The sequence below is a fragment of the Macrobrachium nipponense genome, chromosome 18 (assembly GCF_015104395.2).
Source record: "Macrobrachium nipponense isolate FS-2020 chromosome 18, ASM1510439v2, whole genome shotgun sequence".
Classification (NCBI taxonomy): Eukaryota; Metazoa; Arthropoda; class Malacostraca; order Decapoda; family Palaemonidae; genus Macrobrachium; species Macrobrachium nipponense.
The window spans coordinates 19,831,446-19,850,327 of NC_087211.1; the positions used below are offsets into that span (position 1 = coordinate 19,831,446).

The 18,882-nt window shown below is 36.3% G+C and overlaps 1 protein-coding gene across 1 annotated transcript in view; it reads left to right on the plus strand.

Moving 5' to 3' along the window:
• Positions 1–18,882, plus strand: part of LOC135196907 (juvenile hormone esterase-like) — a 462,912-nt gene that overhangs the window by 317,833 nt on the left and 126,197 nt on the right. The window contains exon 8 of the mRNA XM_064223722.1: positions 16,960–17,116. Within this exon, the coding sequence (XP_064079792.1) occupies positions 16,960–17,116 (157 nt within the window). The remainder of the gene's footprint in view (positions 1–16,959; positions 17,117–18,882) is intronic.

Consider the following 18,882-nt stretch of genomic DNA (forward strand, 5'->3'; position numbering starts at 1 on the left):
AAAAAAAAAAAAATCAATCGCAATGAGACTTACTCAAGCCATATTCCACCTTAAAACACATCATATAAGGAAAAATAACCTTGTCTCACTTAAGGCAAGTATCTAGATATTCGTTTATGCTAACTAGAAGCAAGAAAATTCGCTCAGAATTGCGTTAGATATGACGAAACTCATATTAAACTATCAGCTGATTTCCAAACCAAAACACTGGCCACTCCGTGGAATACCAGCTTAGATCTACCGTAGTATTTTATAATACAATAATATGAAAATACATACAATATTATTGGATACAGTGAAGTTATGTATAACTTTGTAAAAAAATAATTGAAAAGATGCATATTTAATTTTCGTCACAATGCCATCTACGTAGCAGCAGGATCTCGAGCTTGTACGGCCACATCAATTTTTTGCTCACATAACAAAACAAAAAAAAAAACGCCGAGTTGCACAGTTATATTATGTACTTCTATCCCATGGAAAACAAAACAAATTGCAGTGTTGCAAAATTGAATGTATATGCAAGTTTTGTATTTTAAAATCAATTTATGAAACAATTGTAAATATAATTTGTTATAAGAATGTGATTCAATTATATAAATTAAAATCTTATTATTCGGGCGTGACTGAACAACCTAATCACTACATCATGTGAAGAGCTGTTACAGAAGACTTCAAATGGACATGCATACTGGAACTGTATCATATGTACAAAAATAAAAAAATACCCTGTAATACATATTTCATTCACATTTTAAACATAGAATCATGAAAACTTATAACAAAAAGCTTTAGTTTCATTTAAAAAAATGAGTTTTAATCAGCTCCCAAATTAATAAAATATAACCACGTGAAGTGGTTTGTAAATGCATTTTTCAGAACAGCGGCAAACAAGAACGAACATGAAAAAACATCCTCTGACAATGCTGAGGGCAGTTACAAAAGCTGCCTTAATTTGTATCATATTTATGTAAAAAAATAAAAATACCATATACATACTATATTTTCATACATATTTTAAACATAAAAGCATGAACATTTATAAAATCGACATATCGATCGCCAAATATGCACTTTTTTAATTTGTATCATATTTATGGGCAGTAATAAAAACACCATATACATAATACATTTTCATACACATTTTAACCCTCTTACGCCGATTGGACGTATTAAACGTTGGGTCAAAATGTCTCCCGTATGCCGATTGGACGTATTATACGTCGACTCAAAAAGGTTTTATTTTAAATTCGCGGTAAAATACTTATAGGCCTACCAGCCGAAAACTTTTGAATCACGCACCTTTGGGGGATGCTGGGAGTTCACGGATCGAGGCGTTGTTTTGTTTACAATCGTTACGCAGGTGCGTAAGCGCGAATTTCTTTCTTATCGCACTAAAAAGTATAAGTGACATATCTCAAATATTCTTTCGTCACTTTGATATAATTTTTGCACCATTTTAAATTATCCGTTACATGGAGTATTATATATGAAAATGTGTGCATTTTCATGTAGAATACAAAAGAAAAAACACATGATTGTAGCTTTTATCAGTTTTGAAATATTTTCATATAAATAACGATAAGTGCCAAAATTTCAACCTTCGATCAACTTTGACTCTACCGAAATGGTCGAAAAACGCAATTGTAAGCTAAAACTCTTATATTCTAGTAATATTCAATCATTTGTCTTCATTTTGAAACAAATTGGACGTCTCTAGCACAATATTTCGATTTATGGTGAATTTAGGAAAAAACTTTTTCTTTGCGTCCGCGCTGTAACTCTTCCAATAAATTTTTTCGTGCGATTGTCCTAATGTTTGCACCATTTTAAATTAGCCGTTACATAAAGTTTTATATATGGAAATGTGTGCGATTTCATGCACAATACAACTAAAAACAACCCATGGTTGTAGCTTTTATCAGTTTTGAAATATTTTCATATAAATAACAAGAAGTGCAAAAATTTCAACCTTTGGTCAACTTTGACTCTACTGAAATGGTCGAAAAACGCAATTGTAAGCTAAAACTCTTATATTCTAGTAATATTCAATCATTTACCTTCATTTTGCAACAAATTACAAGTCTCAGGCACAATATTTCGATTTATAGTGAATTTATGAAAAAAAAAAAAAATTTCCTTACGTCCGCGCGGTAACTCTTCCGAAAAAATCAAATTTTTTCGTGCGATTGTCGAAATGTTTGCACCATTTAATATTAGCCATTACATAAAGTTTTATATATGAAAATGTGCGCAATTTTATGTAGAATACAACTAAAAATGATTGAAGGTTGTAGCTTTTCTCTTTTTTGAAATATTTGCATATCACGATAAATAGAAAAAAAAACACGTTAGGTCAACTTTGACTCTACCGAAATAGTTGAAAAACGCAATTGTAAGCTAAAAATCTTACAATCTAGTAATATACAGTCATTTATCTTCATTTTGAAACAAATTCGAAGTGTCTAGCACAATATTTAGAGTTATGGTGAATTTTTAAAAATAACTTTCTTTCCCTTTGCGCGCCGATTCGCGGCCCAAAATCTCCGGAATACGTACGTCGCATTATCATATTTGCTCCTTTTCATATTAGCCATTTTATAAAGTTTCATATATGAAAAGGTGCGCAAATTCATGAAGAATACAACAAAAAATAATTGAAGGTTGTAGCTTTTCTCATTTTCGGAATATTTGCATATAAAAAAATATATATATAAAAATTTCGACATTCGGTCAATTTTAACTCTTCCAAAATGGTCGAAAACTGCAATTCTAATATAAAACTCTTACAGTGTTGTAATATTCAATCATTTTTCTTCATTTTGAAACAAATTGGAAGTCTCTAGAACAATATTTAGATTTACAGTAAATTTAAAAAAAAAACATATTTTTACGTCCGCGCGTTACGAATTCGTGCATCATTTTGTGATATTTTTCCGGTGTTGCTTTTATCGTTTTACAATGTATTATATATCAAAATTATTGTAATTTAGTGTACAATACAAAAAAAAAAGTAACTCGTTAGCTTTAACCGTTTTTCGCATAGCGCAGTTTGAATACAATTATGTATGAAATTTTGTTTTTGCTACCATATATTGCATTATTAACATATGATAATGATATTTTTTTCATTTCTGATGGTTGCATACTAAACTTCAGGCAATGACAAAAAAATGAGCCAAAAATGAACTCTTAATCTTGAAAACTAAGCGCACTGTGAATTTTTGAGAAAATGTTTTTTTCTGCTTCCGCGCTCACTCCAAACCCGCCTCGGCATACGGGAGAGGTTTTGATTTTTAGGGCTTCGGCGTAAGAGGGTTAACATCATGAACATAAATAAATCGACACATCCATAGCTAAATTTGCACTCGTTTAACTCTATTTTTGGCATAGAACAGCGTCAGGGGCATATAGTTTACCCTAATACTTATGTAATAACTCACAAGAAAATTTCTTAATATCATTTGCATAACCTTTATGGTCTGAACAGTATTTCTACAAATGTATGTACTCATTAGACATAATGGGGCTAGCAGTGGTGTCAACCGAAAATTGTGCTGTAAAAGTACCTTAAATTACCATATTTTTTTATGAATATTTTTGTCGACATCCATAAAACCAATTCGCCGCTAAGCGATTGCACCATTAACCACGGGCCGTCGGCATTTCCAATTTTAAAGGAATACATCCATTCATGGGGATCTATATCCAACAGGTATTACTTCACCAATAATGACATCATATTCGTAAAGCATAAAGAGGCTATAAAAAGTGCCCCTACATTACAAGGATATTTTATGAAAAAAAAGTTTATATAACATGTATTGATATTTTAAAGTGGTATACAGTATTCCAGTAGACTCTTTATGATGGTTTGTTTACGTCTGCTCAACGCCAATAGCTGGTAATGTAACTTAGGCAATTTTTTTTAGTTTCTAATAAGACATAATTTGGCTTATTTTTTAAATTTTATTAATTTGCTTGAATAAATAGGCTTGATTTTTAGTGTTTTAATATTACAGTACATACTACGTACCTAGCCTAGCCTTTGGCGCTCGGTCAGCAATCAATAATATGGCCGCATTGGGCATATGCAGGCCACTTATTTTGATACAGTATATATTTTGAAATGAAAAAAGTACCTTTAGTATGGTATGTTATTTAATACTGAACTTATTTAACTGTAATTTGTGTATGTGTAATGTTTTGTATAAAAAGGCAAGGTTGGGGTAATAACTGGTGGTCAAGAACAGATTAATCCATTTTCAGTTATTTCTTAAGGGAAAACTGAATTCAGATCCATACTAACTAGCATTTCATCGCTGCTTCTAGAACTAAATAGCATCGAGGTGCGGGGCTCTGCTGTATCTTGTTGCCTTTTTTTTTTTTTTTTTTTTTTTTTTTTTAAATTGGAATTGTTGATGCATCATGGTAGTATGCTGAAGCTATGAAGTTGCCAAAACCACTAAGTTTAGCATGAAAAATGCATTACTTCACTACATTATCATCAGGTGGCACGTTGGTTTTTATTGACTTCATTTTGATAAATTCATGGGAAAGAGAGTAGTAAGGCTGAAAAAGGCTTAATATTTACTACAGCAGGGCCTCGATAATCGCGGGGGATAGGACCCAGAACCCCCGTGATAAGTAAATACAGTGGACCCCCCGTATTCACATTCTCCAGATTCGCGGACTCACACATTCGCGGATTTCTCTGGGGAACGTTTCCCCGCATTATTCGCGGAAAATTCGCGCATTCGCTGTATTTTTCTATGATAAATATCCACAAATTCCTGTTTTTTTATGAATTTCATCATAAAATGCACTTTTTGGGATAAAACTATTAAAAAAACCAAGTATGAACATTTTTAGTCGGTTTTTCTGGGTCTGGTGCGCATCCCCCGCGAATAGGGGGGGACCACTGTACCCATGTTATCCTGGTACCCCCCCTCAAAAATTGCTTAAAACTGCCTACTTTAATAGTTAACCCACCCAAGACCACTATTCCAATGTTTATAACTGCCTACTTTAGTTCAAACACCAAATATGTCTTCGACTATCACACTTAAATTAAATTAAAGACAGTTTCAAAGTTATTTTACAACATTAGCCTTTGAAAATATATGTAGTATAGTACTACTATACATAACTATGTATTCTACTAGCCTATGGATTACAGCTAGAAGCCTACATACGCATGTGCTATTACGTACTCATGTGGGCCTCTTTCCCCTTATAAGGAAAGAGAGGGAGGGAGGTAAGAGAAATATCAAAATTATGTCAATTACGTATATGGGTAATCACCAACTATCTTTTGATAAAGATGGCAACGATTTTGCAGTGCAATCGGATGAATAATAAAGATAATGCTAATAGCAGCATGCAGCAAAACATCTCTCCCCGTCTTCACAACACGTTAATATATTACACATAATAACCTTCATTTGACATTTAGGCTTTTTTCCCATAAGAGTAAAAGAATCAGGGCTTTTGGATGCCACATAATTAACTCGGTTATATGGGTACAATTTAAAGAACTCGGTGTACATGTACTACACGACTTCAATAACAACAAAAACAAAATGTGGGCCAGTGTTGCCGAATGGGAATGGCAGTTTCTTGCTAGATTTTGCTCCATAAAGTGCTAAAAAATTCACATCATACACATCCATGCCACCCAGCCAATTTCAAGCGATTGCTTTCTTTTTCTATTCAAACATGTTTCTAACAGACACAGTGTACTTGTACATTACATTACATGATTCCTAATAATTTCTAAACCTATTCTGTTCAATTCTTGAAAATGGTTTTGCAAGATTTTGTTCTTTTTTCTTACATAATATATAAAACATAGTAGAATAAAAGAAATATTCAACTTTTCATTACAAAGATTTTGATGTCAAAATACGTATGCTAGATGTACAGTGGTATCTCGAGATACGAAATTAATCCGTTCCGAGGCGGCCTTCGTATTATGAGTTTTTCGTATCTTGGAACAGATTTTACATGTAAAATGGCTAATCCGTTCCAAGCCCTCCAAAAACACCCCAGTAAATTATATTTCCAGGTCTAAAACACATGTCCTAGGGTTACAACGCCGATCCGACGGAAGAAATATGACTCCAAAAAGGCAAAATACTGTACATACTTGAGTAATATTCAACTGCATGTAATGTTCAACCCCATTTTTACTGCATATATTAGGACTTTAGCATATGTCCCTTAGCAATAAGCCTAGCCTATGTTAGCGGTTGCTACTGTAGCCTAGTCTATGATTCTGACATCTAAACCTAAGAGCTAAAAGCTTAGAATATGCCAATAAAATGTATAAATAATCAGTATGTACTCATTTCAAATAATTATTAATTAATCATTAACTATAATACACAAACAAACAAAAAACAAACCTTCCAATTGATTGTTTACATTCAGCTCTTACCCGTCTTACGAGTATCGAACGAGCGCCAAGCAATCATTTTTCCTAGCACACAGTAAACTATAAATTTTCATTAGTCTCTCTCTTCAACTAATGAAACTACCAAACAGTATAATAACCATTCATTTCTATTCTTTATTCTATCTTTACCTAATGAAGATACCGAGTTACTGACAGCTATAATGAAGCATACGTATACGTAATGTAATAATAAAACAGAAGAAGAATTCTAAAAAATACGTATTTGTTGGCAGTCTGATTTATTTTATATTTTATGATATCTAATTCACAATTTTTTTATTAAATGTATTGCATCTACTCATTTCAAATAATTATTAAGTAACCATTAACTATAATAAAAAAAAAAAAAAAAAAAAAAAAAAGCTTCCAAACGTCTGTTTACATCCAACACTTACGAGTATCGAACGATCGACAAGCAATCACTTTACACAGTAACCCATAAATTTTCATTCTCTCTCTTCAACTACTGAAACTACCAAACAGTATAATAACCATTCATTTCTATTCTTTATTCTATCTTTACCTAATGTTTTTTTTTTATTAAATGTATTGCATGAATAAGTTTTTCAAGTTACAGCATCCTTTTACCAATAGAATACTTAAAGCACAAGGGGTAGATGCTGACCAATAGGAGAGCAGGACCTTATGGGGCGACTAGCATCAGGAACCAATGGGAGAGCGGGAGGATGGTGGCGAGTTTACTCAGTTGGCGGCGCGGGAGTTTTAAAATTGTTCTCGGTGGTCCGGGCGAATCTCGGGACTTTACAGCAACAACCTTTCGTATCTTGAAAACTTTTCGTATGTAGAGCAGTAAAATTTTTCGCATTGGCTTTCATATCTCGAGTTTTTCGTAAGTAGAGCCTTTCGTATCTCGAGGTACTACTGTATTTAAAAACAAATGCAAGTTTTCCCGCCAGATGCTAGATTGAAAATTTTCTTGCTAATTTCTTTAAGAAAATGAAAGCTAGCATTAAAAGTGCGAAGATGGTGTTAGTAGTACAAATGATTGTTAATGTATGAATAAAAAATCAAAATTAACGAGGTTGCAAAGCCGATTCACGTAGCCTAAAAGGAAAACTTAAATTTGTTTGTTTCATCGCTGCCACAAAGCCCTAACAATGCAGAGTGCATATGATCATTCTAAACTTATTTACTACCAGAATAACAATGATATTTTGTATTGAAAATGAATGTTAAGGCGGTCCCCGGGTTACGACGGGTCCGGCTTACTACGTTCCGAGGTTACGACGCTTTTTCTTAAATATTCATTGAAAAATCCGCCCTGGGTTATGACGCTTGTTCCGAGGTTACGACGCTGACGCTTCCGACGCTCCAAGTTTACGACGCTTTTAAAAAACACATACTATGATAAGATAAGAATCCTTTATAGTTTAGCAAAGTTTCTCTCTCTCTCTCTCTCTCTCTCTCTCTCTCTCTCTCTCTCTCTCTCTCTCTCTCTCTCTCTCTCTCTCTCTCTGTATTTTCCAACGAAAATAATCACTATAATTCTCTCTCTCTCTACTCTCTTCTCTCTCTCTCTCTCTCTCTCCTCTCTCTCTCTTTCTCTTTACTCTACTCTCTCTCTCCTCTCTCTCTCTCTCTCTCTCTCTCTCTATACTACAAAGATGTATGTTTTTTAGTATGATAAATAAATGATTTACTATTTTCAAATATTAATATTAATTTATACAGCAATAATATCAATTCATTAAAGAAAATACCATAGTGAATTACCGTATATTTCGGCGTATAAGTCGACCGGAAGATAAGTCGACCCCCCAATTCTGAGTAAATTTTTATGATTTTAACTAATATCGGGTATATTAGTCGACCTATAAAATGTGAGCAGCAGGGTAAAACGTATCATATAAAATAACCTGAATGTTATTACGGTACATATGTTGCTCTACTTACCATAAGAAATACAGGTAATATACTCGGTATATTAACAAATCTGTGTAATATATAAAAGATGAATACCGGCAAATATGATTAGAAATGACGAAACGGAAGATACGTTACTCGAGTGTAATGTAAACAAACAAAGCGCTAACTAACGCTGCATAACAGCTTACGTTTATATGTATGTACAAACTGCCACTCAAGTTAATGTTTTGATTAAGTTGTTAAAACGACGTGCCGGTATTTTATTATTATGTTGGAATATTCCTTGACCATTGGTTCTTCTATGGCATAAACAGGCTCATTTGAGGGAAAACGAACCTGCAGTTGATTCACCAGATTCAAACTGGGATCCTTATGATGAAACCATGAATGATAATTTGTTTGATGAATTGTTTAATTCAAATGACGATGACTCAAGTAATTTTGAAGGATTTTAAATACATATTTACTATTAAATACAAATTTTTTTTATTTTATTTAAAGTGATAAATAAAGATTTCATACCATAAATGTTTTTGAATAATACCCCGGTAAATACAAAACTGTCAGAGTGAACGCATCCTTCTCAATTACTGTACTACAAATGGCTACGCAATGTTTACACTTGCTGTTCGATTGGGGTTTCTTCAAGTTACTTTGATTTTTTTCATTTTATTTAAGGTAATGGATGTTCTAATGTAATATTGTTGTCGTATTACAGTGCGAAATGTTTTTAATACTGGTATTTACATACATAGTTACCTCAACAAGGCTGTCATTGTTATTAGCCAACTGTAAAGCCTGGATTCCTGTACCGATATGCCAAAATAATAAAGATTCACTTTTTGTTACCGTTAGATAAGTCGACCCCCTTATTTTGGCATGATTTTTTTGGGCTAAAGGGTCGACTTATACGCCGAAATATACGGTAGTAAGATTTTAGCTTATATTTAAAAAATTATGGAAGAATGAAGGAAACCCCAGTCTTCTTCAAGTAACTTTCAGTAACCTTTTCTCCAGATTCAGGTACTAAAACTGTCAGATATATCAAGTTCTGTGACAGCCAGGAGGGGGAAAATTTGGGGGAAGAGCTGCAGTGTTGCAATAACTGGTCCTGACATTTCCCCCCCCCCCCCCCCCCCCCCCCCCCCCCCCCCCCTCTCTCTCTCTCTCTCTCTCTCCCCTCTCTCCTCTTCTCCTCCTTCTCCTCTGCTCTCTCTACTCTCTCTCTCTCCCCCTCTCTCTTCCTGTTCTTCTCTCTTCTCTCTCTCTCTCCTCCTCCACAAGATACTTGTCATACATTTGGTGTTTCTATTTCTTCCTTTTATCTCTCTCGCTCTCAGCAAAAGAATTGATAGACAGACAAACATAATTGCACAGTCCTCTCTTTCTCTCTTCTCTGGAGAAATATATGTATTTATGGGAGGGGGAAAAAGTTGCCTACAGACATTCATTTCAATCTATTGAAACCGTAAGGAGTTATTTCTCTCTCTCTCTCTCTCTCTCTCTCTCTCTCTCTCCTCTCTCTCTCTCTCTCTCTCTCTCTCTCTCTCTCTCTCTCTCTCTCTCTTGTATTTTAATGAAAATATACAGTAATTTGTGAATACACAGTGTTGCACATGAAAAAAGTAAATTAGTGATAATTTTAGAGATACGGCCCTAAGAAAAATTGCAAATTAGTAGTGAAATTTTCCCGGTGGACATGTTTTCAAGAACGTCGTTCCGGCTTACGACGATTTTCGGGTTACGACCCGTCTTAAGAACGGAACCCCCGTCGTAACCCGGGGACCGCCTGTACTTATATTCCAAACATTATTATTACCATGACTAGTACTATTAAAATTTTGAAAGATAATCTTGCTGTGAACGCTACCATAATTTGATTTTCATAATATGTACGTACATTTTGTCAGCTGGTTGGCCTCACATAGATAAAAGTTGATTTCACTGATGAAACTACTCCACGAATAGCCTATTTATTATGAAGATATGATGATAATATATAAGGTAAAAAATGGTTTTACGTATTTCGTTTACGCTTCATCGCCACGAGAGAGAGAGGAGTTACACGGAGTTAAAAGAATTATGATGTCTTGAAGACTTATTAGTCCATCTGAAGAGACATCATGTGCTTCGTTATTCATTTTTTTCAGCCTCGGCTATAGCCTGCAGCTTCTATTTACTGGATTTCTTTCTTCAGATCTCCATTACATGACGAATGAGTAAAAATGTATTATATTTTTACTCTTGGAAGCCACCATTGAACATCAGCATTGACAACTTAAACTCAACTCTATAAACGCTCGATAATTAGGGCAGATGACGTCAGCAATCAGCTGTTTCTCTCTCTCTGTCTCTGTCTCTCTCTCTTGCCTGATGAGGTTGTAACATTGACCGATATCCATTAGCAAAAGTTGAATAATAGTTGTGTATTGAGAATAATGATCTTTTTAATAAAACTTGTTTTACTGTGTCTTATCATATTGCATTATTATTACCATATTATAGTATTGAATAATAGTTGTGTATTGAGAATAATGATCTTTTTGATAAAACTTGTTTTACTGTGTCTAATCATATTGCATTATTATTACCATATTATAGTATTATGATATGAACAGAGCAATCTACCATTTTGCAGTCTGGTTTTGTTTACATTCTTAAAATAAACTGATTTCGTTTTACCAGTATCATCACTTGTTTCTAGTTGCTGAATGGAACTTAATTCAGAGATATGCCTATATATATGAGGTGAGAATGGTTTTATTACCTTTTTCAGTCAGTATCATAATGTGAATCTGTTCATGTATGTTGGTGGTTATCACACTGCAACTAAGCTTAGCCTACCAATGAATGTCATACATATATCTTGAATAGGCTATTTATTATGAAGATATGCCAATAATATATAAGGTGAGAATGGTTTTATTAGCTTTGACAGTTAATATTATAATGTGAGTCGTTTCATGTATGTTGGTGATTATCGGACCGCAGCCGAGGCTTAGCCTACAGATAAACATAGCATACACAACACGTTTTTCCCGCGATGCTGCGATTCATACCAGAGATATAGCATGAGCAGCGGTCCAAGAAAAAACCTGCGAATGACTGATTCCGTGATCGCTGATCCGGGACTAAGCGATGCCCCACTGTATATATATTATGAGGGTCAAAATGGCCCTCGTCTAAATAATAATAGAGAATTCCCAACTGGGAAGCATACCTACCCTTGATGGTCCATTCAAGTGTCACCTCTGTAGCTAGCTGAAAATCAATCATTAAAATTCGAAACGAATTTAAACTCCCGCTATTACAAAAAAATAATCTTTATTTCCCAAAACAGCTAACATGAAAATGGAATAAAATGAATTAAACTCCCAAAGAAACTCATCAAGTCACTATTACTCTTCCACAAAAAATATTAGATAAGTACCCTCAGATATCCAAAGTCTCTTTGTGACCACTACGACAGTTTGTCGTCTAATTGCCCCATTAATTCTCATACTAGAGATATCATCTCATTCATTTTTTATAACGGATGTACGGACATACACACGCTACTGGACACACAAATGCACGCACGCTAGTTTGTTCCATCTATTTCGTCTCGCAAACATACGTATGTGCGCCCACCAACAGATGTGTGGATTCACACCTCAAGTCTTTCTCCATCCTGTGTTTGTGCATTTACCGTTTCATGTCCACGTTTTATCTAGCACACGTATCAACGACCTTAAGTGACTTTTCCTTGCAGTTTACCTCATCTCTCTGGAATGCGCCCGCCATCTTGTCACCGCGATCGGTGTTTTTTTTAGTCTATCAGCATCTTGAGGAATTCACCGTTTTGCAGATGTCTCCAAACAACAAGCGCTAAGGTTATCAACCCCATATATTTTAATATATACCCACTATACATCTGTCCAGTGCCTTAACATGGCTCAGCCGCCTACTCGTGTGCACACCTGTCGCACACTACATTGGCTACTGGCATATACTAGTTCATAATGTCTTTTAACTTGCCACACAATTCAGGGCCACTTCTGCTGCATGCAAGTTTGATGGCTCCCACAGCGCACATTGTAACCATCATTATCGCTACCATAACGGCAATCACTGGAACTGTGTAGTGTTCTGCAAAGAAAAATTTGTCTTCTCCATTACCTTCTAGCTGTGGAACTGTAATCATCTCCAGTGTAGGCAGAACTTTAACCATCTTGTGATCCGGCGGCTGAGCACCATGAACTATTCCTAAAAGACACTGCATGAGTCATTATTAAGGGTCTGTGACCCCTGTAGGTGTATCGTAACACCCTCGCTGCTAAGCTGTAGATTCACAGTCTTCCAATGAAGGAATCGTAACCGCCACCTTGTTGCCGACTTGAAATATTCTGACTTTAATGCAAGTGCTTCTGCACCCGCTTCATAGACTTATTGTAGACTCCTGATTTGTCCAAGAATTTTATCCTGAGACGACCCATCGACGATATCCCGTCCCTGCAGTGGCAACCTTTGACCTCGTCGCCCGTGTGAAGACCCAACATCTGGCACAATAGATCCTAAGTTGTTTTTGTTGTCACCACTCGTGAGCTTGGGAAGTCTCTAAAGTCATCATGTGTCAGTGTTTCATCATTGATAGGTTCTAACTGACCCCTTGACAAGTCTACATGATATTAAAAAATAAAGTCTTGCTTTAATACACGAATCTGTCATGAACTAACATACCCAATCTCATAGTCAATTATTAAAGACTGAAGTTCCTCACTAAATAAATATGGTCTTTAACTACTGACCCCTTTTAAACTTACTGGGAGAATTTCTATCACTAACTGACCACTCATTATTAATTCTGTATCTGACAAGTATACTATCAAAACCCCCATAATGTTTATACAGCTAACCTCCACCAACATATCAGTATCATTCCCGAATGAGCCCTTAAGATTCTTCACCATATAATGTCATCTAGAATTCCTGAAAAAGCATAAACCTTTGAGTAATCAACCCCTGAGAGAAAATATCAACAATTAGTCCCATCCGAGACACCACAGCATTGTCAGCACCAAACCACCTGTTTATTCAACATGTCCTCAAATCACACCATTGAGTTGTCTAGTCAGACTCGTAAACCCCAAAATCACCATTCCTTAAATTGGCCCCAAATCCTCCTTTTATACTCACTGGGAATCCTCAATAAATCTTCACTGATACCACAGAACCACATTAAACTGCAAAATTATCCTCAGGACATCCTCATTGTTACCACAAGGGTACCCAAAATTGTCCACCTCTCTATAGAACCACCAATATAAAATATATCACCACAGGCTAAATCCTAACCCATTTAACAATGCCAAATATACCCAAAGTAAACAATTTGTGATGCTGTCGTATGTATATAACACCCAAGAAATCGCCTCTTCGGGATATAAACCACAATCCCCGAATTATTAACCACAGTCTACTAAATATCTACTGTGAATATAACCTCATAGAATACACTGCTTTACCAGGGCCCTGTAAAACCACAATGCACCAGTACCACCCCAAGAGCCATAATACCACAAAGAACCACAGTCACCACCAAAATCATAACCACCAAAATTCACCACCAGAAGAATTCCTTATATTTCTCAACTCCACGGTATTTCCCACATTTTTTACCCCATTTTCCCATTAATATAACAATTACCCCGGGTTTTTACGCCAAATCGCTGCAGTTACACATAATAAGAAAATAGTAAAAGAATGAAAGAGAAAAAAAATGTTACATAAGACTGATTAACCCCATTTCAATATCCATTCGCAAAATCTAGAAAAAAAAATGCAACTGCATAGTGTCACCTTTTTATCATTTTCCCGTCTACTTCATCTTTGATATGTCTATTTCAACCTACCTGTCTTTTCATCTAAGACTACAAATGTTTCCTTTCTTTTCTTCAATAACTCTAAAAGGACCTTCAAAGTTTGGACCTAACATGTAATTTAGTTCATTTCTCACATTGATTTTTAGGAATACATTACCTCCAATAACAATTTTAACATCTAATGATTTTTCGTTGCTTCTTTCCACCATTTCTTAGGTCTTAGCCTCAAGATTATGGCTGAGACAAGCATGTCTCTTCTTTGCTGTGGAAATCAATTGTATCTTCTTGGTGATGAGGTATAGGTAGCAAATCAAATGTGCCTCGCACTTGGCAACCAAATAATGCTTCAAATGGAGACATTTTAATGGAATCACTGACCATAGTATTAATGTTGTGTCTAACTATATCTATATATCTATCCCAGTTTCTATCGTTTCCTCCTATATTCTTCCTGAGAGCTTCGAGCACTTTATTGTTGCTGATTCACATAACCCATTAGCTTCAGGTCTGTATGGAATAATTGTTACTTTCTGTATCCCCATGACCTCAGAGATCTTATTTTTAAAACTGGTGGTTCGGTTGCCCGTGAAGGCCAGGCACCGAGAGCACAGTATGAGAGCGGTCACTGTCCGTAGCTTTTATGAAGAACGTTTGTCGCCAAGGTGCTTGAAGCGGCTACTAGTCATTCTAATTCTGTTTTTACATCTTTTTATTTGAGGGATGTATCTCTAGTTCTAGGCGACCTTAATTCTTTGGGCCCATTGGTGACAGCAGGACAGGTTGTCCAGACATGAGAATTATGTAGTCTTTCTGTTTTCCGTTTGGTCACTACCTGATTTTTTAAAAACTTTTGTGGCTAGTTTTTAGTTTAGTTATAATGGGAATTAGGCAGTTAGGTATTTGTGTGTTGCTGATGATAAGGACTGGCCACTATGACAACATGTTGCTTCCATTGTCAGTTTTGACATGGGACTAGTCGCTGGGTTGTCGGCACTGGTGACTACGCTGCTCCCAAAGTCGATTCTGACTTGGGACTAGTCATTGGTTCGCCTGTCCTGATGACTCTGGCTTTTCCCATTGTCTGTCTGGACATGGAATTAGTCAATGGGTTGTCTGCTGTCATCTGGCAATGCGTTCTCCATCTACTTTTTGTCTCGCCTTTTTCCTTGGAGTCAGACCCTCACGTGAGATCAAGCGACATTCAGTAGCACTGGGGTTCTTGTTGATGACATTGGTTGCGTTGTTACACTCTCCGATGATCGTTTAACATGAGACCAGTTTGGACTGTCTGGCACTCATCCTCCGGGACTGAGTTGCCTTTCACTCTGCGCTCCTTTCTCTTGGCACCAGAAAAACTTGAGTCAGGAGTCGCTCATGAGATGATAGCGCTGCTGGCAATGTTGGGTTGCGTTGATACACCCCCAATGTTCTCTTAGCATTGAATCGCTCAGACAGCCCATGAAAGTTGCGCCAACAAACCCGCTCTCTCTCTCTCTCTCGATGCGAGTAAGGAGTTGCTTGTGAGATGTTTTCGCAGTCGCCGATGTTGGGTTGTGTTTTTATATTCCCAATGGTAGCTTAGCATTGAAGCACTCATCCCTCGGGACAGTCGTCAATTTTCACGTGCTCCAGAGCAGGTGTCGGCCGGTGGTTTTAGTGCTTGATGATGTCATCGGGATGCAGCTTTTCTGACCCTAATGTCGTGTGACTTATCATCTGGTTAGTCACCTGACTTTTGTACAGACTGACTGACTATGTGCTTTCTCCTTGTCCTTTACTACTGCACTTGTTGGCATTATGGTAGGAGTTTTGAAGGGTGAACTGGAAATGTGAATTTAATGCATTTAAAACTCACTATGATTTCTATAAAGATTGAAACATTTTCATAGATATATAAATGGACAACCATTTATGGAAAGGTGTATAAATGGGATAGGTGTCATTTTAAATTGTATTTATGTAGACAAGTTAATACATAAAGTGGACATCTCGTATGGTCCATTTGTTTTCATTTGAGATTTAATAAGTTAAGGGTTGTAGAAAAGTATTTTGGTATAAATAGATGTATATGTGATGGCCTTTATTTCTGGTATAAATATTAAGGCCTTATATAAATACATTTATACCAAGAGAGATGACCTTTGCTTAAGGTATAAATATTAAGATCTTATCTAAATGCATGTGGAGACAAAAAAATGGTTAGTCTTGTCCCCTTAACATGTCCACCAAGACCCCATTTTCTGAAATTAACAACAACCATCGTTTTACAAAAAAAATCAGGAGATAAGGACTCTGTTGTTATTCATGGAAAAAGCTTTTTAGTCAATACTATAGGAAGAAAAAATTATACGTGTGCACAGCTCTTTAGCAAATAATTATTGGGTAAAGTAACCAGTTAATTTTGAAAGTGTAATATTGTATTTTATGTATTATCCAAATAAGGTTTTCCCCAATAGTACAAGGTTATATATCTTAGCTCATTTAATTTTCTTCTATCTCTGCATGAATTATCATATGTTCCATTATCTCAGCCATGCCCTGGCCCTTCCAATATGTCAAAATCTCTTACTTCTTACCCTCCTCTTCCCTTGTCATGATAAGCAGAAAACCATCATCTCAACAGCACCTCTTCTGCTACTGTCACTGGTTACAAATCTGTATTGTATTTTTATTTTGTTATGAATATTCCTTTCCACTTTGTGACTATTTGAATATCACCCCTACAGTAGTAAAACATTTTTTGTGTTATTGCAGTTGTATACAGATAGACATTTTGGAGTCTGCTTACAAGATATGCTTGATCTTCATGTGAGGACTTCAGGTAATGCAGCTAATGTTTATTTCTACCAGCTTATGTATAAAGGCAGAAGATCATCATGTGATAACACCAGCACTTCAGTTGATGATTTTTGTGAGTTGTGCTTATTTTTTTGTAACTCCATCAATCTTTATTATAAATAGGTCTCTTGTATTTTGCTACCATCCTAGAGTCAGTCTTTTGCTCACATAAGAGGAGCATGATAACAGCTTTAGTACTGCCAGACTCCCTTGGTATTTTTTAACCATCACATATTTTTATGCTGAGTTAGAAACAGTCCCAGGCATTGCTCCTTAGCTTGTTTTCTTCAGCAATACTTATTCTTAATCTATTCATCAGCCTGTCTTATCCAGATTATCTTATTGACCAGTAAGTAGTTAAGCATCTATTGTTATATTTTGTTTTGCTTAAAAGCCAGTGTATAGTGAATGTTCAGTTTCTCAAGGTTTTCATATTACTAGAATTCTTAACATACTGAGTAACACTAAGTTTTTTCAGTAGGATTCTTTGTTAGGCTTAACGTTGAAGACTGTCTGTTACTGGCAATTGCATCTCTAAAACGAGTTAGTAGGGCTGTTAAGCTCCATTTCTATAGGACTGGAGGCAACAGATACCATACTTCCAGGCAGTTCTTATTCCCTGGCTTAAGAAAAACTTATGACAAATATCTTTTATAGATGGTTGCAGGCAATTCTGAAAATCTATGATAGTGTGGCTAAAGACAGACCTGGGCAGGTAAGCCAACATAAGTTCTATGTACTTCTGTTGTGTTAACACTACCTCAAAATTCATCAGGTTTTGACAGGAAAAACTTACTTTTGTTAGCCATTATGAATCCTCAATAGTCCCCCCTCCCCATAAGGAAAAACTTACTTTTGGTAGCCATTGTAAGTCCTCAATAGAGTTACTCTCTCATGGTCCCCCCCCCCCCCCCCCCCCCCCCCCCCACCCCCCCCCCCCCCCCCCCCCCCCCCCCCCCCCCCCCCCCCACCCCCCCCCCCCCCCCCACCCCCCCCCCCCCCCCCCCAGGGCTCCATAAGACAGACCAACTGATCTCAAAGAATTTTCATATAGTTGGTTGGTCTCAGCCAGAATAGTGCTAGTTGGCAGTGATAGAATTAAGGACTAAGGACAAGACTGATCTGTCTCCTGTCTTACAATAACTGTCTCAGTTTTTCCTTCATCCCATTTGCACAGATGCAATAACAGTGCATATGTTGGTTACTTTCCTTATTACACACCAAGTCTGTGCAAGATAATTGTTCACCCTAGTCCCATACCTTTTTGTCAAGGAAAGTGGGTAGCATAGCCACTGTTCGTCCTCAAAGGAGCCTACAAAAGGTGTCAGGTGACAAAATGGATTGGCTCCTAATAAATAAATCTCGACAACCTAGATGAATTTTTGGTTCAAAGTGTAGTCACCAGATATCAACCAAGTTCTTTGTTCTGGATACCCACTAGGGTTTGTTAATAAAGAACAGGAAGCAACAAAAGAACCTAAATGGTGTAGAGTTTGGCTGTGAGATTATTAAACTTTCCCTAGTAATTCTCAGCATGACCAAAACTCTCATGGCAATAGTGTTCATGAATTTTTGATCCAAGAGGAAGTCAGAGGCTATCAGTCATTTTCTTTATGCCAGATACCCATTGGGGTTTGGCAATAACAAATGGGAAACACTTAACCTATATACTGGTATCCTTTGTGGATCTGAGGAGACTTTCCTAATTACAGTAGAGACCCGGTTCACGACCGTATTAGAACTCGACATAATCGGATTTCGCCACTAAATTTCCAATAAACTTTGTATCTGTTTTCAACCAAAAAACCAGTTTCCGACCCCCGACCATATGATGTTTGT